Source organism: Pygocentrus nattereri, chromosome 27 (genome assembly GCF_015220715.1).
Source record: "Pygocentrus nattereri isolate fPygNat1 chromosome 27, fPygNat1.pri, whole genome shotgun sequence".
NCBI classification, from domain to species: Eukaryota; Metazoa; Chordata; class Actinopteri; order Characiformes; family Serrasalmidae; genus Pygocentrus; species Pygocentrus nattereri.
Window position 1 is genome coordinate 10,342,539 of NC_051237.1, and position 22,817 is coordinate 10,365,355.

General features: G+C 38.3%; 1 protein-coding gene across 1 annotated transcript in view; it reads left to right on the forward strand.

The window, feature by feature from the left end:
- Positions 1-21,543, forward strand: part of sdc3 (syndecan 3) — a 41,608-nt gene extending 20,065 nt beyond the window's left edge. The window contains exons 2-6 of the mRNA XM_017695948.2: positions 9,152-9,245; positions 11,698-11,942; positions 12,114-12,524; positions 14,237-14,465; positions 17,849-21,543. Coding sequence (XP_017551437.1) covers positions 9,152-9,245; positions 11,698-11,942; positions 12,114-12,524; positions 14,237-14,465; positions 17,849-18,015 — 1,146 coding nt within the window. The 3' untranslated portion in view covers positions 18,016-21,543. The remainder of the gene's footprint in view (positions 1-9,151; positions 9,246-11,697; positions 11,943-12,113; positions 12,525-14,236; positions 14,466-17,848) is intronic.
- The last annotated feature ends 1,274 nt before the right edge of the window (positions 21,544-22,817 follow it).

Sequence of the window (22,817 nt, forward strand, 5' to 3'; positions counted from 1 at the left end):
CAGCCTCTAATTTTGTGATTGCTCAGAAGTAGGAACCATTCATTTAACAATCAGTGTGTTGTGGAGACAGCCATACTGGAAATGTAACTATTAAATACATACATATGGAGAGGGCCTGCATAGCTCCTGACTCAGGAAGAATGACTGCAGGTGTCACATTGGGTCATGGGATGGCAGCTTAGCAGGACTTTAGGATAGTGGGTCTGCCTGCCTGGCCACAATGCCAGAAACTATAGAACCTGTGTTTATGTAAGTTACTAATGTATGTATGTAAGTTACTAGTTAACTAAGTTACTAATAACATGATAGACATAATAACTAGTTAGGTAGAATTTAGCTACAGACATCAGCTAGAGGAACAAAGTACCAGCATAACAAATAACCAGCATAAGCAGAGTTAACTAACTCTACCTAATGAAAATATAATGGCTGTTTTAAGTGTTCCTAGTTCGGTGATGTCATGGTACTTGCCTTACCATTTTTCCTTAAATTACAGTCATTTTGATGATACACTGACTGAAATGGAGGACAGTGTCTCTGTCATTGCCAGTCCGGGCAATAACTTCAGAGGAGCAGGCATGAGACCTCTCATAAGAACTGCGTAATGCTTTACGGCACCATGTCACACTCCAACAGCTATGGATTTTCACCTAGCTATAAGAAGTAGCTCATTATTGCCAGCATGGATATCATGGCAGAAGCTGTGAAGAGACTGAAGACATTGTCGGATGAAGCAAAGAAGAGTGATTGAGCAAGAGTATACCTGTACGGACTGGCTTTTACTCATTGCCGAGAGCTAAAAGAGAAAAATACAAGACTCAGGCAGTTCCAGGCTAGCATGTAAAACAGTATATTAATCTCGTCCCAAAACATTTAGTCAGTCTTTGTCAATGTTACACCAAATAAGCTTTGAAAGTTTGCAATCTCCTGCAATAAAATTCTGTAATGTTACTCTACCTTGTGAATTAGCATGCTTCTTTCTCCTGAGGCTAGCAGGTTAGCTATATTAGCATGTTTCTTCCTCTTCTAAGGCTAGCAGGTAGGCTATATTAGCATGTCTCTTCTGAGGTTGTCTTTGCCAGTGTTGCACCAAATTCCGACTCCCCAACAAAATCTGACTTCCCTTCCTGTGCATGTAGGAGGATGGACGCTAAGGAGTACACTTGCAATTTCAGTTGGTTACACATAGAAACAAGCAAAATCATAAGTGTAATCTGTAGTGCCTGTATGCGTGCGAGACGCGGATGCACGCAAAGAGGAGTTGGATTCTGTAGCTCGTGAACAGCTGTCCATGGGAGCTCACAGCACGATTTGTATTTACGACAGTGATGTAAAAGTGAAATACTCTCTGCAAATGTAGGGGGGTTAAGAGCAATAACTATCAATTCTTGCATAATGCTGCTTTAAATCAAATAATGTTTTCTGCAAGGTCAATACAAGTGTTACAATTTAAGATGTAAAAAATAGCTCACCCACAGCCTGAAATTCTGACCACTGCCATTTTAACTTCTAACACACAGAGGGTGGGTTCATAGGTTGTCTTTTTTTAAATCAGCTTTATGGTAAGTTTTGAAGTCATCCAGTGTCAGCTTAACAATCAGTGAGTTCCTTGGGTATGTTGGTGCCAAAGCAACGCTATTAAGTTTAAAAACAACTAAGAAAGAGTTAATATTATGCTTACTATACTGAATTACTTGATAGAAAATCCCTCTTGACAATGTTTAAACTTCCCTATAATTACACTAATAATTACACAAATTTCCCAATTCAAAGCCATAAACAACTCAGTATCTTTTTGTTTGAGGTGAAAGTAAGATTGCCCTGAAGGTATTCAAACTGTGGAGTCTCTCTTGCTTTATCTATCTATCTATCTATCTATCTATCTATCTATCTATCTATCTATCTATCTATCTATCTATCTATCTATCTATCTATCTATCTATCTATCTATCTATCTATCTATCTATCTATCTATCTATCTATCTATCTATCTATCTATCTATCTATCTATCTATCTATCTATCGTCCATCTCTCTCTCTCTGTCTCCCCTCTCTCTGTTTCTCAGATTTACACACTGAACAGCAGGGGTTTATGGGAAAGGGGGAGGGTTGTTCGCAAGCACAAAGATGGGCCACACACACACACAAAGCTGACCATTCCCGAGCCCCTGGCTGCATTTTTTAGCCCCTTAGGAAAGTTTCTTAGGAACACGACAGAAGTTATGATCCACAGGAAACCCCTACCCAGCTGCCTGAAAGAAAGAGAGCATTCAAGCATACACACACACACACACACACACACACGTATGTGTGTACACAGACAGCAGTACTCCTTACATTGCACAAGCACACTCCTTACTGCTTATATAACTTCAATAAAACCAAATCCACCCCTCCACACACACACATAGGACCCTTCTTATATGAAGGAACAGCTAAGCTTCACTAACTCTCTAACTCAACTTGACCCCCTCTCAACCTGTGGGTGCAGGGTTGTCCCACGCAGGCTTCTCAGTGGGTATTACAAACATAGCAGTGTGTTTGTGTGTGTGTTTGTGTGTGTTTGTGTGTGTGTGTGAGAGAGAGAGAGAAAGAGAAGGATAGGGGTCATCTCCAAGATAATTCATCTTAAAAAGCATTTCCATGGCAACATTGTAACAACAGACACTGTGAAACCTTTCTCTGCCAGTCTGTGGAAGTTAAATGAAAGCAAAAAATGAGTATTATGATGTCTATGATGATAATTATGATAACTAGGGATGGGAATTGTGGGCCAATGCCAATATCCAGTATTTTTGTGTACATACAGTACTGTGCAAAAGTTTTAGGCATCTAAGCAAATTTTTAAACAATTTACCTCATCAGTGAGTTGATCACAATATACATTAGAATAAAGTCATATTCATAATTCAAATAAACATAAAAACAATAAAACTTAACAAGAATTTCTTGTTCCATTTTTTTTTCTTGACACCTTCACAGCCACCACAGAGACAGAGACTTGTTAATATCATCAATTTACATCATGAGCTCAATTTACTGAAGCACTGATTGGTCAAACCAGGAGCTGCTTTTTAACTACATATAATACTGGACTTCCTCGAGGAGAGGCTTGAAAATGGTTAAACAAACAGACTAACATCCAGAAAATCACTATTTATTATATATATATATGATAATATATACACCTTGTTACCAATATCCAATATCACCTTGTTGTGCTCCACCAGAGTACAATAAATACACCATCAAATATTGTTAATGCTGCGTTAAAGAGAGAATATTTTTGAGATCGTTATGATTAAAGAAGATATCTGTGGGACAGTACAACTAACAGCAGGGGTGCTGGGGGCTGTTCGATTTTGAGAGAGCAGATTTGGGCCATTGTTACAAATGCTCCACAAATGTGTGTAATGAAGGAACTCTTATGTACACACATTGTGTATCTTCCCATATGTGCATCTGACATGGTTCTAATCCCATGGGATTAGGGGATCGCTTGCTGGTGGGATTAAGGATTGTCCACAGCAACAGCTGTCCACTCTACACATAGTCACATAGACATACACACAAACACACACTTCACTACAAAACTTGACATAGAGTAGTTATAGTTAAAGTGGATTTTTGTTTAAAAAATTCTGCAGTGATGTGTGTGTGTGTGTGTGTGTGTGTGTGTGTGTGTATGTGGTATCTGTATGTGTGCACTCACGTGTGTGTGGTGTGGATGTGACCCTGTAATGAGGTCTTTACCTAGTGACCAGCTTACCTCTTACCTTCACTAAACATTAGTGATCTCTGCCTCCTGCTAACACCCTGACACATTCTCTCTTTCCCTCTTTCTCCTTGCTCTCTCCAATTTCTCTCTCTCTCTCGTTCGTCTGTCCCTCTCTATTGCTATCACTCTCTCCCTTTTCTCCTCTTCTCTGTCTTTCTCCCTTTGTCTCCTCTCCGTGTCTCTCTTTCTCATCACCATTCCCCTCTCCTTTTTCCTCTTATTCTCTCTACTTCTTTCACTTTTTGCTGTCTCTCTCCCCCCCTTCTCCTCACCCTGGCTCTCTCTGTCATTCTCCTCTCATTTTGTTTCTATTTTACTCTACTTTTCTTTCTTTTTCTTTCTTCTCCTTTCTTTCTCCCTCTCTCTTCCCCCCCCACCTCTCTCTCTCTCTTTCTCTTTCTCTCTCTCTCATTCACAGCTGATCTGTCCAGGCTGTTGGCCAGAAGCCAATGTAAAACACAAGCAAGTCAAACCAATTCATCATAACAGAGAAAGACAAGAGTGGAAGAGAAGCAACAGTACGAGAGAGAAAGAGAGAGAGAATGAGAGAGAAGGAGAGAGAGATGAGAAACAGATTTCCATGAAAGCCTGTGTTTTATGCTGTATTATATACAGTATTTATTTATCAGGGACAATACATAATAAACAGCACTATTATTTTATATTATATAATTTGCCAAATGGCTGTCATTTTCAGTTTCCTCTTTCCTTATTGCTCTCTCATTCACATACACACCCATATGTACACATTTCACATGCTTTGTCCATGAGTGAACTCACCCTCACAGTCAGGGACAAATCTACCCCTTAATCGTGTGTTTTACCAAATTACACCACATAGAAACCCTGTCATTACAGAGGAGGATATGCAGGCGTACAGACACATGCAGAATGTGCAGGGACTCTGGTCAGTAGGTTCAGAAATCTAGAACCCATGTCATACTGTCATAGTCGAAGCAAAATCTCATATCTGAAATGAAAATTTTACAGGAGAAGAAAAAAACACTCTTCAGTACATGTCAGTACAAATTTATAGGAGAATGAAAGCATTAAGTTAGTATAATGACGTTTTATTCCGAAAAAGTTTGGAATAATTTCCGTTTGTCCTCTCAGCATGAAATGCTCATGCAATGCCAAGGGCAGCCACCATTTTCAAATGAAGTTATAAAGAAAACAAATTGAGCTTTTATATGTCATACGTTTATTGCTTTTTTTTTTTTTCATTTTTAAGTGTTGTTTCTCCCAGTTCTTTTCTGATCTGTCTTACATGGCTCTAAATGATTGAGATATTTTGTCCTGTGACACCTTTTAATTCCAGTTTTCTTTCTTTCTTTTTATTTTTTTTTACAACATTTGAAAATACCAGATGCTCTTCATATTGCGGTTACATTTCAAGGCCAATAAAACTTTGCACACCAAACCTTTTTTAAAAACTCTATAAAGATGTAAAAAAAGATATTTATATTTGTACTTTTATTTTGAGATATGGCTATCAAGTCTTCATGTAAACAGTGTTGAGAGGTGACATAATTTAAGAAGTAACACTTAAAATTAAACTTTTTTCTACTTGTGTGGTTGAAATAAACAGTAATGCAGTTTTTTATGTGGAAAATGTAAGTACAGCCCTATAGATTTCACTGCTCAAAATACGTCAAGTTGAAATCAGCTGCACCTGGTCAGAAATCTGTCTTATTTAAACCTCTGGTTTGCTCTTTGTTATTGGAGTGTATGGTGTCGTCATGCCTGGATCAAAAGAGCTTTCTAAGGCCTTCAGAATGAAAATTCTAGATGCTTATTATATGCTATCCAAAAGATCATCTAGAAGTGTAGAAGTGAAGAAGTTTTAAAAGCACTGCCAACTTATCTATGCTAGGCTGCCACAGGAGCCCAGGAGCAGACCATAAAATGCTAAAAGAAGTCTCCAAGAAACCTAAAATGTCATCACAGGATCTGCAGGTAGCTCTTGCTGATGTAAAAGTGCATGCACCAATACAAAAAGACTGCACAAATTTGACCTACATGGGAGGTGCACCAGGAGGAAGCTTTCACTGTATAACAAGAGCATTTGGGGCAAGACTAAGTTTGCTAAAGTATATCTACACAAGCATCGGGACTTCTGGAACAATGTGCCATTGACAGATGAGTAAAAGATACAGGTGCTTGGCAGTGCCAGAATCTATGTTGGGTGAAAACCAATGAAAGCTTTTGATCAGAAGAACCTCATCCCAAGCATAGTGGTGGAAATGTTATAGGGCTGCTTTGTTGCCTCAGGGCCTGGCCAGCTTGCAAACATAGAATCAACTATGAATTTTCTTTCATATCAGAGAGGGCTGGAGGAGAATGTGAGACCATCTGTAAAATAGCTACTGAAGAAGTGGACCTTCACAAAAGGATAATAATCTCAAACATATAAGTAAATGCACCAAGTTCTAAAGGAAGAAATGGTGGGTTGTAGAATGACCTATTCAGAGTCTGAATCTGAATCCCATGCAAGAAATCGCTTAAACGTTGCAATTAAAGGAGTTCTGCAGGGAGGAATGGGCAAAAAGTTCTTCCAATAGATCTGAGAAATCAGTAGACAGTTATAGGAAACACTTCCACACTGTTGTTTCTTGCCAAATATATATATCCACATAAGTAATTACTTCATAGTCACATAATTATATATGTATGCTGCTGATGTTTACAACTAAGTTATATATAATAATAACTATATATATATATATATATATATATATATATATATATATATATATATATATATATATATATATATAACTTCTCTTAACTCTTTTTTTTTTTTTTTTTCATTTCATTCATGGTGCAATTTTGACTCAATTTAAAGGGCTGCTGATGTTTACAACTAAGTTATATATAATAATAACTATATATATATATATATATATATATATATATATATATATATATAACTTCTCTTAACTCTTTTTTTTTTTTTTTTCATTTCATTCATGGTGCAATTATAGTCACATAATTATATATATATATATATATATATATATATATATGTGTGTATATATATATATATATATATATGAGAGAGAGAGAGATATGAAATATGCATATGAAAAATATGAAACATGAAATGGTGCAATTTTGACACAATATAAAGGGAAGTTGATGTTTACAAATAACTTTTAAAAAGGACAAAAATGTGAGGTTTTGTCCAGACAACGATGAGATATTTGTTTAGAAAACAAACAGAAAAAAGTGTTTCTTGAATTGATGTTTACCAAACGGTCAGCCTACGGTTTGCATAATTGTGTGTAGTGTGGTGCACATGGAGTGGCTATTTGAGCAGTGCTCTGTGGTGAAGAGCTATTAAAACAAAGTGCATTGTGTGCTTTGTTAAGCCTGAATTCTCGTCTCCGCCCTGTGACACCTTCAAAACAGACTGGCAGCACATAATTTGTGCTGTTTTGACAGCTGATGCGATGACCGCTCTGTGTGTGTGCGTGTGTGTGTGTGTTTATGTGTATGTGTGTGTGTGTGAGAGAGAGTGAGTAAAGAACAGACAGGCTGAAGGTGAATGTGGTGGTATGTTTGGGGGTGTTGGGCCCTATTGGGGTTGTGGAGTATGTGTGCGTGGGAGGGAGTTGCTGTGTTTTTAATGTTTTGGGGGTCTTGCTGGGACACTGGCCAGCCAATCATATCAAACGTGGGGGGAAGGGAAGAGAGGGGATAAAGAATGATGGAGGAAAAGAGGAGAGGAGTGAAAGAGGGGGAATTCTAAAGGAAGAAGGGCCAAGGCAGCAGGGGGGGGGGAGAGCACGATGGGAAAGAGGGCAGCCAAATACCTGCTGCTGGACCATAGCTGAACTCTACACAACTCTTGCTTTATTAGGGATTGATACACAGCAATACATCTTCTGAGCTTGATTTGTTATTGAATGAACTGTGAGGCTTGTTGGCTTTACAAACTGCAAATATGCAAAAATTGCACTTTTTAAGGTAGAAAAATCTCTGTGTATTGACTGTACTTTAGTTTATTGAATGGAAATGTGTTATTTAAATCAACGAATACAATAATTTATCTGAGCATTTTTGTGGTGCACTCTAAGCTAAAAATAAATACATGTATGAAGACATAACTATGTACACAGCCCCAGACGCATACACAAAGCAAGGATAACAAAAGGTTTGGTTTGGGGCTGTAGATGCTAACGTAGCTGTTGATGGGTTTGCGTTGTTGGAAAGAAGGTAATTCCTCGTTGTTATTTGTGACTCTTTGAGAGTGAGCTGACACGTTAGGTGTGAGGGAAGGTTTTTCTCCTGCTGGATTTGGAAACCTCTTTAAAAGGGAAACTGGGTTAAAGGCAAGGGTTGCCCCTAGCAACGGGCCTCCCTGTAAAATGGCTCCTCATGCTAGACCCTTCTGTTCACACATCCTCACAAGCACACAGCAGTGAATTAATTTAAACTTAATCATAAATTAAAGCCATGCAAACACAGTGTGTTTTTAATAATGTAGAATAACAAACAGCAACATAAAATAACCTGCCTTTGATGCATTACAGAGCTGGATCATTCTCATCTAGGACATTATTATTATTATTATTATTATTATTATTCTTATTATTATTATTATTATTATTATTATTATTGATATCAGTAAAAATCAACCAAATCACACTGAATACTTCTAATGTGTTTCAATGTCTGAGATGCACTGTTAATTATCTTCACTGAAACTTAAAAAGCATGTTTCTTAAAGGCCATATCCTACATTTTTCTGATATTTTATTTTTTCCACCTGATCAACTTGCAACACTTTTAAGTGGGTTTATGCAACAAAAACAATCACCAATTGTCATTGTTTAGAATTAGGCTGTTTTTGATATTGTGCCTTTAACACTGATATATGCAAATTACCTTTGTTTTGATTGCCTGCCTTGTGTTATGTTTAATTCAAAAAGCAGTCTAGGCTGAAACAGTCCTTCTAACTTCAGCAGGAATAGGAGGGGCAGGCTGAATAGGCAGATAATAGAGAAATGAGTTGGATTTTAAAAAGTGGATCATCAGATCTACTTGTGGTAACAAGCAAAACTACATTAATTGAAAGAATAGTTAATTCAGTCTTTATTTAGGCTGAATGAAACTAGTTAATTTATTTGTTACCACATGAAGTAATTTTTTTAGGTAGATGAGCCACTTTTTACAGTGTAAGCGCACTTAATTTAACAATGGTCACATACTACATCAGATCTTTTAATATTATTAAAGAGAGAAAAACTTTAATGATACAGGCCCTTTAAGAGAAGCAGTTCAGCTCTAAACCAATTTTGCATTTGAATTGTCATGGCACAATCATAAGTTCTAATGAATGTCTCTGTATTCTTGTTCTTTCTCTTTCAGACACAGCGTAGTTCATCACGGCCAGTGGATGAGGAGAGCTCTGGAGATGACTTCTACGATGATGAGGACCTTTTTTCTGGTTCAGGCTCTGGCTGTAAGTCTGTGTGTACATGCGTGTATGTGTGTGTGCGTTTGTGTGTGTGTGTGTGTGTGTGTATGTGTGTGTGTGTGTGTGTGTGTGTGTGTGCGTGACCAAAAACACCGAAGCATGACAGAAATTATTAAAGGCCATTGTCACAGTGCAAAAAATAAATAAATTGAAAAAATAAACAAATAACAAAATAACAAAACTCAACAGGGAGGGCAAACCATTCTTTACTTTTAATGTAATTTATTGTAAATAGATTTTATTCCAAGTCTATGCTCAAATTATGTAGAAAAATAACAATTTTGAAAAAAATAGATACTTTTGTTGGACAGTGGATTTGCCAACAACCAACACAACACATGATTATTAGCTATCTACAGTGCTGTGCAAAAGTCAGAGACCAGCTTACATATAGTTAATGTCCAGTAAAAAAAAAACATTACATACAAATGTTTATGATAGTTCTGAGGAGGTATAAGATATAAGATAATCTGTTTGTATGAGGAAGGGGAAAGTCAAATGAAAATCAGCGTTTCCACAAGAATTTCCAAAACATTATTAATAGATGCAGAGGAACCGGGACTCCTAACAACCATGCAAAACCTGGTAAACCACCAAAACTGTCACCATCAGATAGAGGTGCTTAAAGCTTTCATCTTTGAGAGAGAGGAGGAAATCAAGCTCCGGGCCTGCTTCAGATCTGAAAAAAATCCACTGGTGTTTCTGTCCATCCTTCCACTGTGAGAAGACAGCTTAACACTATGAGTCTGAAAGGATGTGCAGCTGTCAAGAACTCTTCACTGAGAAATGCTGGGGTTCTCAGAACAATAGACTAACTGATCCATCACTACTCAGTGATCTGGGACCTCATTATTTACAAATTAATCCCTGGGCTTATGGTTCTGGACAGAGTGAAGGATAGACTGTGGCCAGTTTCAGGGTCTTTAATGATTAGAGTTAGAGTTAAGATTAGTCATAGAGTTAGTGAGTTGTATACACACGCAAATGTTATTACATTATACACTGAAGATCATGACAAGGACAGCAAAGGGTAATAATTATATGCTTTATGTGTGTGCAAGAGAAAGAGAGAGAGAGAGGGAATTTGTGACAATGTGACAGCAAATCTGGATGAGTGTGAATTGCTTGTTGGGGTGGCAGCTGCGTTATTTAAAAGTCCTGCGCACACGTCCAATCCCTAGACCAGATGGTTTGATTTTCTCAACACCTTTCCGTCTCTCTCTCCCACACACACACTCACTCACGCCGTACTTTCCACAAGTTTTTATGAGGACTTCAGCCTCCGTACTGTGAACCTGACACTCAGTAAAATGTCCCACATCATCTGTCACATATCTGTCCTCTACTCTGTTAAGTAAAGAACACCGCTCTTTGTGTGTGTGTCTTTCTGTGTGATCACCTGATTTGCAGACAGTAATCAGATTACTGTAAATAAGATCACTTAATCAGCTGGAATCTGGGTGTGGACAGCTTTTTCTGTGTGTGTGTGTGTGTGTGTGTGTGTGTGTGTGTGTGTGTGTGTGTGTGTGTGTGTGTGTGTGTGTGCCATAGTGGTTGCAGTTTTTCTGAAACCACTGAGGATTTTATTATTGCATTCCAGTCACTTGTATGTATGACTCAGTTCTGTAGAAAAGCAGGAGGCCATCCTTTTTCAGTTTAATTTCCAGTCAAATAGTCTTTCAGTACAGGACTTGCATTTTTCAGGAGGTATTCCTGAGGAGATTAGATGAAGGGGGAAATCAAAGGAAAATAAGTGAAAAACACAGTCCAGAGTCCAGACCTCAATATCACTGAATGTGTTTTGGATTATTTGGACCATGAAAAGCAGAAAATGCAACCAACTTCTAAGACTGAACTTTGGAGGCATGGGAGAATATCAAATGTTTACATTATATTTAGTTGTTGAGGTTTCTGTGTGATTTCCGGTTAAATATCAGTTTTCTGATGGTGAAAAAGGAATAACATATATTTGATGGCCTTTTTAAGTAGATATTAAATAAATGAAGGTCAGTCTCTGACTTTTGCAAAGTATTGTTTGTGTGTGTCTATGTTATTGCTGTCGTGTCTTAATCTCTGAAATGGTAATCAAACAAGTTCATGTAAATAAAATTTAAATTTCAGCAAATTTTGGACCATTTCTATTGCTCCATTCATCATTAAGTGTTCTCACAATGTAAAGAGCAGCTGGTGTTTGAAAGAATAAAATAAATAAAATTGAGTTTTGATGTACTGACTTGACAGCAGTGTATGTGACAGAGTATTTACAGAGTCAGCGTGTGTTGTAGCATGTTGGCGTTACAGTTGCTGGGCAGTACTTTACAGTAATTACACTGTAGCCTTGCAGTTAATGATCAAAATATCATATCACACATGAAAGTGTTGAAAATATTGATCTTCCATTTCTGTCTCTCCATCTCATCTTCTCATCTTCATCCAGACCCAGAAGTAGAAGTAAGTCCTACTGAAAAGGGTGTGTCCTTCACCACAGAAGAGCCCCTCCCACTTTCAACAACGCAGGCCACTGGACCTGCCCCCTCTGCCCCACCAGCTGCAGAACCCAGCAGCACCCCTCCACCAGAAACTGAGAGAGAGAGTGGGGTGGAGTGGGAGAGAGAAATTGAGAAGGAAAGGGAACTGGAGATGGAGCTGGAGAGAAAGAGAGAGCAAGAGGAAATGAAGAGAGTAGAGGAAATGGAGAGGGAGCAGGAAAGAGAGCGAGAAAAGGAAAGAGAGAGAGAGCGAGAGAGGGAGAGAGAAAGAGAGCGAGAGAGGGAGAGAGAAAGAGAGCGAGAGAGGGAGAGGGAAAGAGAGCGAGAAAGAGAAAGAGAGAGAGAACGTGAAAGAGAGCGAGAGAGGGAGAGAGAAAGGGTGAGAGAACGTGAAAGAGAGAGAGAAAGAGAGAGAGTAAGAACAAGGACTACGATTGAGCCCTGGTACCCTACAGTTCCCGTGGTGATTACAGAGTCTCCTGTAACGCTGGGTGACACGGAGGATCTGAGCACTGCAGAAGAAGAGGAGGATCTCTTCATCACCACAGAAACATCACCTCCATATGATCCATTCAGCACTGACGAAACCTTGACAGATGACATCACAACCACTGAGGTTCTTCCCATCACTGTTGCCTCCACCACAGCTCAGCCCACAACGAGTCCAACCACGCCCAGTACTGCCCCTGTGCGGCCACGGAAACCACAGACCACACCCAGCAGAGCCAGACCCACTGAAAGCAGCGCACGTCCAATGCTTACCTCTACAGTACAGGTAACACCCAACACCAAGGACTGAGTTTGCTCCATGTGGGCTTCTGCAAGCCTGCATACTTAACAAAACAGAGTTCAGAGAAACCACTGTTCTGCTGTTCCATGGAAAAACATATATTAATAAAAAACACTGAACTACTACATTAACTGCAGGTTTGCTGTAAAAAGTCTTAAAACTTTAAATTATAAATTTAACTTTGTATTTTTTTTAAACAGTGCATGAAAAGCCAACAGTATTTACTCTCAGAGTTGCCTTGCAAAAGTGTTCAACCCCCTTAAAAGTGTTCAGATGTTTCTGGATTACAAACGACAGTTTGATATTTTGTGCTGTCATATAATATTTTAATAGAATGAATCTTAAAATAAATTCATTTAAAGTGATACTGGTTTTGTAAATGAAATACTAAATGATAAAAATTACTAACTGGAAATGCAGTGTACATAAGTTTTCAGGTTGTGTGCTTTGTAAGCTCCAGGTTTACACAGATGAAAGATTTTGCCCTAACAAGGATACAGATGGCCTATAATTGGCCTCTTTGAATCATTAAACTCTGTAAATCATTAAACAAGTTAATCTTCTCTAGGTAAAAGACCCCCTAAATTGAAGTACCATGAGCAGACCATGAATCTCAAGGAAAGCTATAAAAAATTAAGACCAAGAACATTCTAAGTAAATTAGAGACAAAAACATGCACAAGAAAAAGGAAAAGGTTACAAAATAATATCCAAGTGTTTAGATATCCCAGAAAGTACTATTGGATCACTTGTGAGGAAATTGCATTACTGCATTATACCATTCATGCACTGCCTAGACAAGGCCATCCCTCAAAACACGGCATCAGAGAAAGAAGGTGACTTGTGAGGGAAGCCACAGAGAGGCCAATAATCACTTTGAAGGAGCTGCAGAGTTCACTTGCAGAGACTAGAGTAAAGGTGCACCATCAGCAATGTCACCCAATTGGCTTGAATGCTAGGGTGGCAAAAAGAAGCCGTTACTGAAGAAAAAACACATGCAAGGAGTTTGCCAGAAAGCATCAGAATGATCCAGCTGAATAATATATGGTGGGAAAAGGTTTTGTGGTATGATGAGACAAATATGGAGCTTTCTAGGCTAAATTCAAAATGCTGTGTGGCACTCAATCACTCTGCTGAATGCAATCTGCTGAAGACCTAAACTTCACCTTTGAATGATCCCAAGGCCAAAGCAACACAGGAGTCACTGAAGAACAAAAAGATGAATCCAAACGGGAATCTGTGTCACTATTTGAAAAAACTGTTGTCCACAAGCATCATCCAATCAACCTGGACAATCTGGATAAAATTTGCCAGGAAGAAAGCTGGTAACTCATCCCAACAGACTTCACACACCTGTTCTTACAGCAAAAGGTGGTTTTACCATGTACTAGTCTGAAGGGGTTGAATACTTATGCAAACAGCATAGCCAGTTTTTCATTTGCTCATAATGAATTTTGACTTTGAAAAAAATTCAAAGTTCATGCTTATTGGTTTTCATTAAAAATACTGCTTGAAACACTCTGTGCAAATGTCATTTGTAATCCAGATGAATCTGATGACTTTTAGGGATTTTTTGTGCAAGGCACTGTAAAAAGTGCAGTATTAATGGGAATACAAAATATTTAGCAAATTTGTCGAATTTGACCAAAATTCTGCGTTGTAGCTTTAAACATTACTTTTTCTCTTTTCTACCTTCAGGTGAGGTCTCCAGAGTCAACAGTAAATAATGAAGTTGCAGCTGCAGGTCCCAGTGGGGATTCAGAGATCCGAGAGGATGAAGGTCGGCAAGGCAATGAAGTGGGACGAGGCAAAGGTGTGACCGACACAGGGGTGGAACCTGATTTAACTGGCAACACAATAGATACAGGAAGTTCAGCTGCTCAGCTTCCTCAGAAAAACATCCTAGAGAGAAAAGAAGTTTTGATAGGTAAGAAAAGAAAACCTGTAGATCTCAAATAAAGTTCTGAAGGACACTGACTTTCATGTATGTAATATACAGAGAACTAGCTGGTGTTACACCAACACTGTCACTGTTGTTGAGCTACTATATACAGAGTTGGATTCATGACATTAGAAATTTGAATTTAATTGCAGAAATCTGATTGCAGAAATGAAATACCCTTATTCTGAATTTTCAAGTCTGTAGGAGAGCAGTGTAAGTCCTGAAACTGAAATTTGATGATGTACAACATCTGAAATTCAGTTTCTAAAAAGCATCCAGTTTTTCTTTCATTTTCATTCAGTTGTCTTGCAGGCTAAAGCAGTCGAACACCCAATCTCTCCTTCACTGCCCCCTTTCCCTTGTAGCTACATTCACTAGCCATTTTACCAAAAAACACCTACAATACAGGAACACTTTGTTATTACCTGATGCTAAAGTTCTGTGTTTGAGTGCTTTTGCCTGCCAGACAAACCTTACAAACCTTAAATTCAGTTTCAGTTCAGAATTAAATTCCAGATGGTATGATACAGATTCAAAATAATAACCTTTAAATTCAGATTTTGCAATCAAATTAAAAAAACTCCATAGAGTCACTCAGAATCTACACTTGAATTGTGGTAATAAAACTGTGTATCTTGTTCGCAAAACGTCTTCACTTCTGTTTGTTTCTTTGTCTTTCTGTTTGTCCTTCCCTCCTTATTTTCTATTTTTAGGTCTTTGTTTAAATCAGTATGTCTTGGTCTGTTTATTGTCTCCAAATATGATTTCATTTCAACTTATGCATTTAAAATATTAAAAGCTGTGTGTTTCACGGCTTTAGTGGGACCAGTAAACCTTTTATCATGGCTTTATGCTTAATCATCTCCTAACTTGTGTTTTTGGTGAACGTCTCACTATCATACCTGGTTAAATTGTAATACCAGTTCTGCATCAAGATCTCGTGAATTCTCATCTTAAAGATGTATTACTCAGGGAGGAAGTCCTTGGCTCTGCAGCCATCATTTAATTTCCAAAACTATTTCCTGATATGTAGTCATTCTGGTCCCACAAACCTAAAGAGATGCCTCCAATGAACCTATTTATAATGCCCCTGTGGTAAATACAGCCCTGTCCTCCTGTCTGTTTTTCACTTCATCATTTGCTCCTCTCTCCCACTCTCTTACACATTGTCTCTCTCTCCTCAGCTATTCTGATTGGGGGACTGTTTGCCTTTGTATTTGCAGACTTCCTGGTCATAGGTAAAGCTGAGCTTTAGGGTAGAGTGATTTTAGTGCGTACTTTGTGCATCATCCTAAAGCCCCACTCTATACTCAAGGTTCTTTAAGAGTTCTTTAATACAGAGAATGGTTTTATTTAGAGCCATGAGTTCTGTATGGAAACATTTCATGCTTAAATGGTTCCTTAGATGGTGAGTCTTGGTTCCTTAGATGAAGAGTCTTTAGTTTGATAGAGAATGTGAAAATTTTGAAAATGGTTTTATATAGCATAAGCTTGACATTGTAACAATCAAAGGACTCTTTTTGGTGCTGTATAGAACTATTTAAAATACATTCTCCATCAATCTCAAAAAAACATTTACCATGCCAAAAACATTCAAGCATGAAATGGTACCATACAGAACTCATGGTTCTAAATAAAACAATTCCATTTACTTAAAAAACCCTTGAAGAATCTTTTTTAAGAGTGTAGATTTACTGCTCCAAGGCTACATGTAGATTGAGGCCTCTCCTGTCTGCTTTTGTTTAAGTGTATGTGTGAATTTGTGCTTGTCCACCTTTTTCTTTCTCTCATTCCTTTATTTGTGTATGTTTTGTATTATATATTCTAATTCTAATATTGAAATGAAATAATACTGAATATTATGTGTTAATTACCTAAGTCAGTATATCTATACAGAAGAAATGCTTGTACATAAATTTATGGTGAGGAAAAAGAGAGCGAAAGAGAGTGGGTTATATTAGGTGTGCAGAATGACAGTGTAACCTGTGAAGAGGTGGGTAGTGCACTAGTTACATTTATTTACATGCATTTAAGTGAAATTCTGATGTAGTGGTGCTTTGAGTATTTTCAGATGTATATTTCTACAAGCCATTCACATTTAGTTCCTAATTCTTTTTTGGGTTTAATTTCCTTCTGCGCTGTTGTTTCTGAATCTGCAGTGCTTCGCTGATTCTCACACCTCTCATCTTCCAGTTTTAGCATTCTTAGAAAAAAAGCAACCCAAAAAGAAAAGAGTAGTGCTTAGCAAACGTCTCTTCCTGTGCTGAATGTACTAAAAAAATTCCATTGTAGTTCTATGAGGAAATCAGTACTAGTCACCATCATGACATTTTAGCTAGCATTTAAATGCTATATAAATGAATGCAATTAACAGAAAATGTTATTCAGCCCGACATTGCCCTATGGGAAGAAGTAATTCCCCCCACAGGAACTAAATCAACCAGTTAAGCAAATTCAATTGACTATTGGGTTTAATTTCATGAGCCACACCCAGGCATGCTTACTGCCAGACCTGTTGACTGCAAACATCACTTAAATAGAACCTGTCTGGCAATGTGAAGCAGGCTAGAAGATCTCAAAAAGTAGCACATATTCCCATGCTCTAAAGAGATTCAAATACAGATGTGAAACAAATTCCTTGAAATCTAACAGTCTGGAAAGGGTTACAAAGCCATTGCTAAGACTCAGGGATGCCAGCAAACCACAGTGAGAGCCATTATCCTCAAGTAGACAAAGCTTGAAACAGTGGCACACTTTCCCAGGAATGGCTGGGCTACCAAAATTTAACCAAGAGTGCATTGGTGACTGGTCTGCCCTCTAAAGGTCTTATTGTGCCTAGTCAAAAATTAGAACTTTTGTTGTTTTCGTATGACCCACAACAACTCAATAAACACGATTTCTGCTATTTGCCTCAACTCAATGGACAAACGCGCACACTTTCTGTTGGCTGTGACGTGATTGTGAAAGCTAACAACTATTCAAAAACTTCAATAACTGTGCTAAAGTGATTATGTCAGCTTGAATAACTGTACTAAGGTGATTATGTAATAAATGTGACAAGCCTACTTGTAATTTGAGTCTATTGGACCTGGCACTTTTTATTTTAATGGTTGTTACTGTAATTACTATGTTAATCCTGTTTGTCAGAATTACTAGTTGAACTATTGAATTACAGTAAAAGCAGTATTTCTAACAAATTAAATTACTGTAATTTTACAGATTTTACCATCATTGAGAAGACATGCTTTTACTGTTAATTAACAGGTTTAACCTCTGCTGTTGTACATTTTACCATTTTTTACAGTGTACTCCCATCTCTAAACCTGTGTCTGTGTTCTAATAACAAGTGCCTCTCTCTGTCCATCTAGCGGTAATCGTTGGAGGTGTCGTTGGTGCACTCTTTGCTGCATTCCTGGTCATGTTACTTGTTTACCGGATGAAGAAAAAGGATGAAGGCAGCTACACTTTGGAGGAGCCCAAACAAGCCACAGTCACCTATCAGAAGCCAGACAAGCAGGAGGAATTCTATGCCTAGAAACCATACACTCTCCTTCTTGCATCCCTTGATCCTTCTAGTCTCCTCTTTCTCTTGCCCTCCTTTCCTCCCTCCCTTCATCTCACTCTCTTTCTCTCCTGACTCCTTCTTTTTCTCCATGAGAGTGCCTCTCACTCTACGGACTTGGGACTTTGTTTTGAATGGATAAAAAAGATTAAGAAAAAAATGGAAGTGGCTGCGGTGAGGATTTTGGGGAATGGGCTAGGGAAGGGTAGGGGTTTCCCGCATATGAAGAAAAGGAAAAAAAGACAACCTTTTTTAACTATTGATATGATTAGGATTGTTGTTCTATAAAATTATAACATGAAACTTTTTTGTAAAGACACACATGCTCTTCAACTGCACAATATTCCTCTCCAGCTGAACATGGGAGTCTAGAAGCATGCAAAGAGGAAGCAAGAAAGGAAAGTAAAAAGTTAGAGAGGGTCATGGAGGGACAGAGAGGGCCGAGGGGAGGGAGCGAAAGGATAGAGGAGTGGAGGAGGAATGCCGAGACCACGCTACTCTGAACAGATCGCACTTCTGTCACAAAGGCTAAAGGTCAAATGTTGTGCGGTGCCTTCCATTTCCCTGGTGCTAGAAGCTGAGCTTGAGCAGAGAACGGTGGGTTTGTGTGCTTGTTTTGTGTATGGGGCTGTGTGGCCTGACAGAGCTGCCATCTGTGACCTTAGCCCAGCCGCACAGCCCCATACACACACACGTACACGCACAGTCTGACTCCCTCTGCTGGCGAGATTATCTGTCAGCAAGGCCAGCCTCAATGACTGTAGTACTATTTGTTTGGAGCAGGGAGCCTGGAAAAAAACTGTATGATTAACACAGCACATAAAAACGATGAGGAAACATTTGCTGTGAGGGAGTGCATGCAAAAGAATCAGAGGATTAGCCCCTGCTCTGTTCTGTACAAAGACAATTAGTTATCAATAGTAATAATAATCAATAATATATCAGCAGCTCTGAATGGAAGGTAAAAGAAGATAATAATATTAGTAGTGAAGGATATTATCTATTTAGCTGTGCAGTAAAAGTTTTATTGGTGTAAATATCAACTCCTTTTTTTAATTTTGATTTATCATGCTTTTAATGATGTCTTTTACTTAATAAACGTCTTTGCACACACATACACATATCACTTAAAAAATTTTCAAAAACGCAATGTTACAGGAATCTGAAGAGGATTTTTTTTATTTAACACCTTCTTTTCCATCACTTCAGCCAAAAAAAGAAAGAAAATATTTCCCATGTTTTCAGTATTTTATTGATCTTTGATCAGGTTTCTAGCCTTTGTGTAAAAAAAGCACAAGCACACAAGACTGGGTCTCACTTGCGTATTGGCACTCTCACAAAACCACATTTATACACATAATACACTACACTGAATAGGCTGAATTCAGAGAAGGGTTAGGAGATACAGTAGAAAATCAGTGGGAAGGAATAGGATTTTGGGACAAGATTTAAGTAAAAGGCAAAAGACTGATGGTTCATTAGGAATATTGTGTTTTCATAACGGGACACATCTGCATAAGGCATTTTATAGCGTAGGACTTATTACTATTGTGAAATTCCAGAGAGGGTCAGAAGAGCGATGCTTTCCGATTATGTTCCATTGTGTTCAAGTGCTGTACACCGAGGTCACTAAAATATAAATGGCTGCACAATTAGAGTTAGCTAAAAGTGCATGATGTAGCAATAATGCAGCTATTTAACATCAATACACTCATATGCTGTCACCCTCAAGTGCTGGTGAGGGAGAATGTACCACGTGCTCTCATGCAGATGAGATGCGATGCCACTGTCTGGCCTTTTGTAACCTTGACAAACTCTGTATTGAGAGGCTTATTGGCATTACCAATATAATCACATATCATTTCATGTGTCATAGCGGTGGGTCAGGTTTGGGGTGGGTCTGTATGCCACAGCACAAACATTAGAGCACTGCGACGTGGCCTATTTTAGGTCCCTCACTGCCCATCGTAGCAGACCACTGATAAAGTCATTAATTGAAAACATATCACTATGATTGGAGTGTTCAAGGGGCTATGATGCTAACAGACTGCATTGAACCACATTTCATAATACAGCCCATTTGTTGATTTTGAAGGCGCTGCAATACTTGCTGATAGACAATGTGTGCAGGTCCCACATTGGAGGCTGCATTCAAAAGATGTTGAGAAATCTTGCCATGGGGTTGTAGGCTGTACAACTATCTAAGATTGTAAAACCAGTTTTGTGCATCTGCACCTGTAGCTTGAATATTATGCTCTAACCTGTGTGATCTTGTCATGCCTGTGTGTGCATGTGTGCCCATACGCTGGCTGGAATGTATCTGACAGATGTTTTTTTTTCCCTCTCCAGCGTTTCTTCCATCATTAATGAGCTTATTTATGGAGCAGGATTTCTTCAGTTAGCTGGATAACTTAAGCCAGCTAACAATACTGGCCAAGATAAATGTCCCTCACTTCTCTGCTTAAAGGGTAACTTTGGTCAAAATGAAAAATGCACCCAAAACATGTCTACTCACCTCTTTCATCAGTGCCACAATAATCTTGAGAGTAAGGTTTTAAGGTTTAAATACCTTAAAATCTCATAATTCTCAAAATATACCAATAACATTTTACAGTTTTAGGCCAAAATGCCCCTTTAACATTTGGCTTAAATATTTTAACTAACTGTGGTATCTCACTTCATGAAATAATGCCCAGATCAACCCCCAAACATAAACACTTTCACACTTGTTAGTGTAAAATGTGCAGATTCGCACATACACACACTCCTCATAGTAAGTAACACTGGTCGCAGCTGGGGCTTTGGGACCAGACTGATATCTTATTCCTGTCATTCACTACACTAATGGGTTGTCACATACAGCTACACACAGTCTCTGACAGTCAATTGTAATTGCTAATACCTTTTACAATCAGTACATTTACTGCAGCAATGCTTAGAAACTCTCAAGCCTAAAGTTAGTCACAAGACTTCAGGTATCAAGGTATTATGATTGTTCCAAGATTTTCTAAAGGCACAAGGCTATTTTAAACATGGCTGAGAGCTTACAACTGTTGGTATAATGATGTTTGAAATTTCTTTGGAATACCATCCACAAAATTAAAAAGTACTCCACCTGTCTGACCTACGTAGAACTGCTACCATCACAAGTATGCACCCACATGCTCTCCAACACACCTGTTCACTTGGGAATGTCTGGCGGTCACTGTGTGTTAAAGTGAATAGATTTGTCTCAGTGGATTGCTGTTTTTTCTACTCATCTACCTGTAACCTATCACTCTTTCTGCCCATGGCCAATTGAAGAGGCGGGCCTTCCTGCGTCTGTGCCAATCACAGACTAGCATGGTCTTGATGTGATGGTTGCCCATTGTGTTTTATACATGTCCATTTTTTAAGAGCTGATTTTTCTTTTTCTCATTGGTTGGTTTGTGTATAAGGAGGCGAAGTTCTGTCACTAATATGCCACTCTGTTCTAAATAAAAGACCTTATTGGGTACTTGATTTTCTCTTGTGTTATTATTTCCTCTGGGTTTCATAAAAGTCAGTTCAGTAGGCCACATATACTACGCATTTTTGTAATTAATGTGAAATATCGACTCGTGGATGTAAATATCAACATTTATTGAGATTAAAATTAAAATTGCCTGTGTGAAATGTGTTTATACTAAAAGCAACGTGTCCTAGGGATTTCCCTGTGGAATCTCTGAATGCACACAGCTATCTCTAAATTTTGAAAATAGTAGGCGCACAGCACAGCATAAGGCCTACAGCAATATCTAATTATAATCAGCATTCACTTCATCAGGAATGTGATCAGGTTTGTCACATAAACCACTGTACTCTTTGAGTATGTGTAATTTCCACTTTACCATGTTTTCTTAAATTATCAGCAACTTTAGTGTTAAGTCAGTCATTTAAAAAAAATAATTAGATGAATTATTAATTGCTCACAATACTTTCCTCTCGGGTGCAAACTTTACAAACTTTCCATGTGGATAGGTAGTTTCTAGTTACAGCATGATAGTATAATCTGGTGGCCTCCAACCTTGGTCCTGGAGAGCTACCTTTCTGCAGAGTTTAGTTCTAACCTGTATAAGCTGCCATACCCCTGACTTAACACCAGATTTGGGGACTGCTGGTGTAGGCAGTTGAGTTCAATCTGTTACTTACTGCTAAACTGTAAACAGTAAAATTAAATGTTGGGCCTCATGTGTGTAGCTCTATTGCAGCTGTTAAAGGATATAGTCATGGTCAACTGAATTTTTCTTGATTTTTTTTTTATATGAAGAGTTTGATGTAGTATGTAACCACTGTTAAAGTTTTAAGACATACAATTCACTCTCCAGTCCATACACTGATGAAAACCAACATATGTGTAACCCACCCATGCCGAAATCGTGGCCATGACTTAATTATTTCATTTGCGCACTGTCTTGGCTCGACACTTGTTTGACCAGCCTAAGTACTATCTATGGTTTGTAAAATAAAACAAATTCAATTTGTTTGTTGAAAGAAAATAAAAAGAATCAAACGAACTAAGAAATACAAGAAGACTCTTCAGGATTCAGAAGTGCAGGTCCTTTATTTCTTGAGCATGGAGAATGTATTCCAAAGGCCATTGGATGACACTCCCAAATATACAGAGTTTGTACATATGTTTTATACCCTAGGTGAAGTTGGGGTGACATCGCCCCACCTCTTTTTTATCCACCTTACTAAGTTGTGACCATGCATTAGGATCTCCTTCCCACAGGTTAATATGTCATGGTCACACA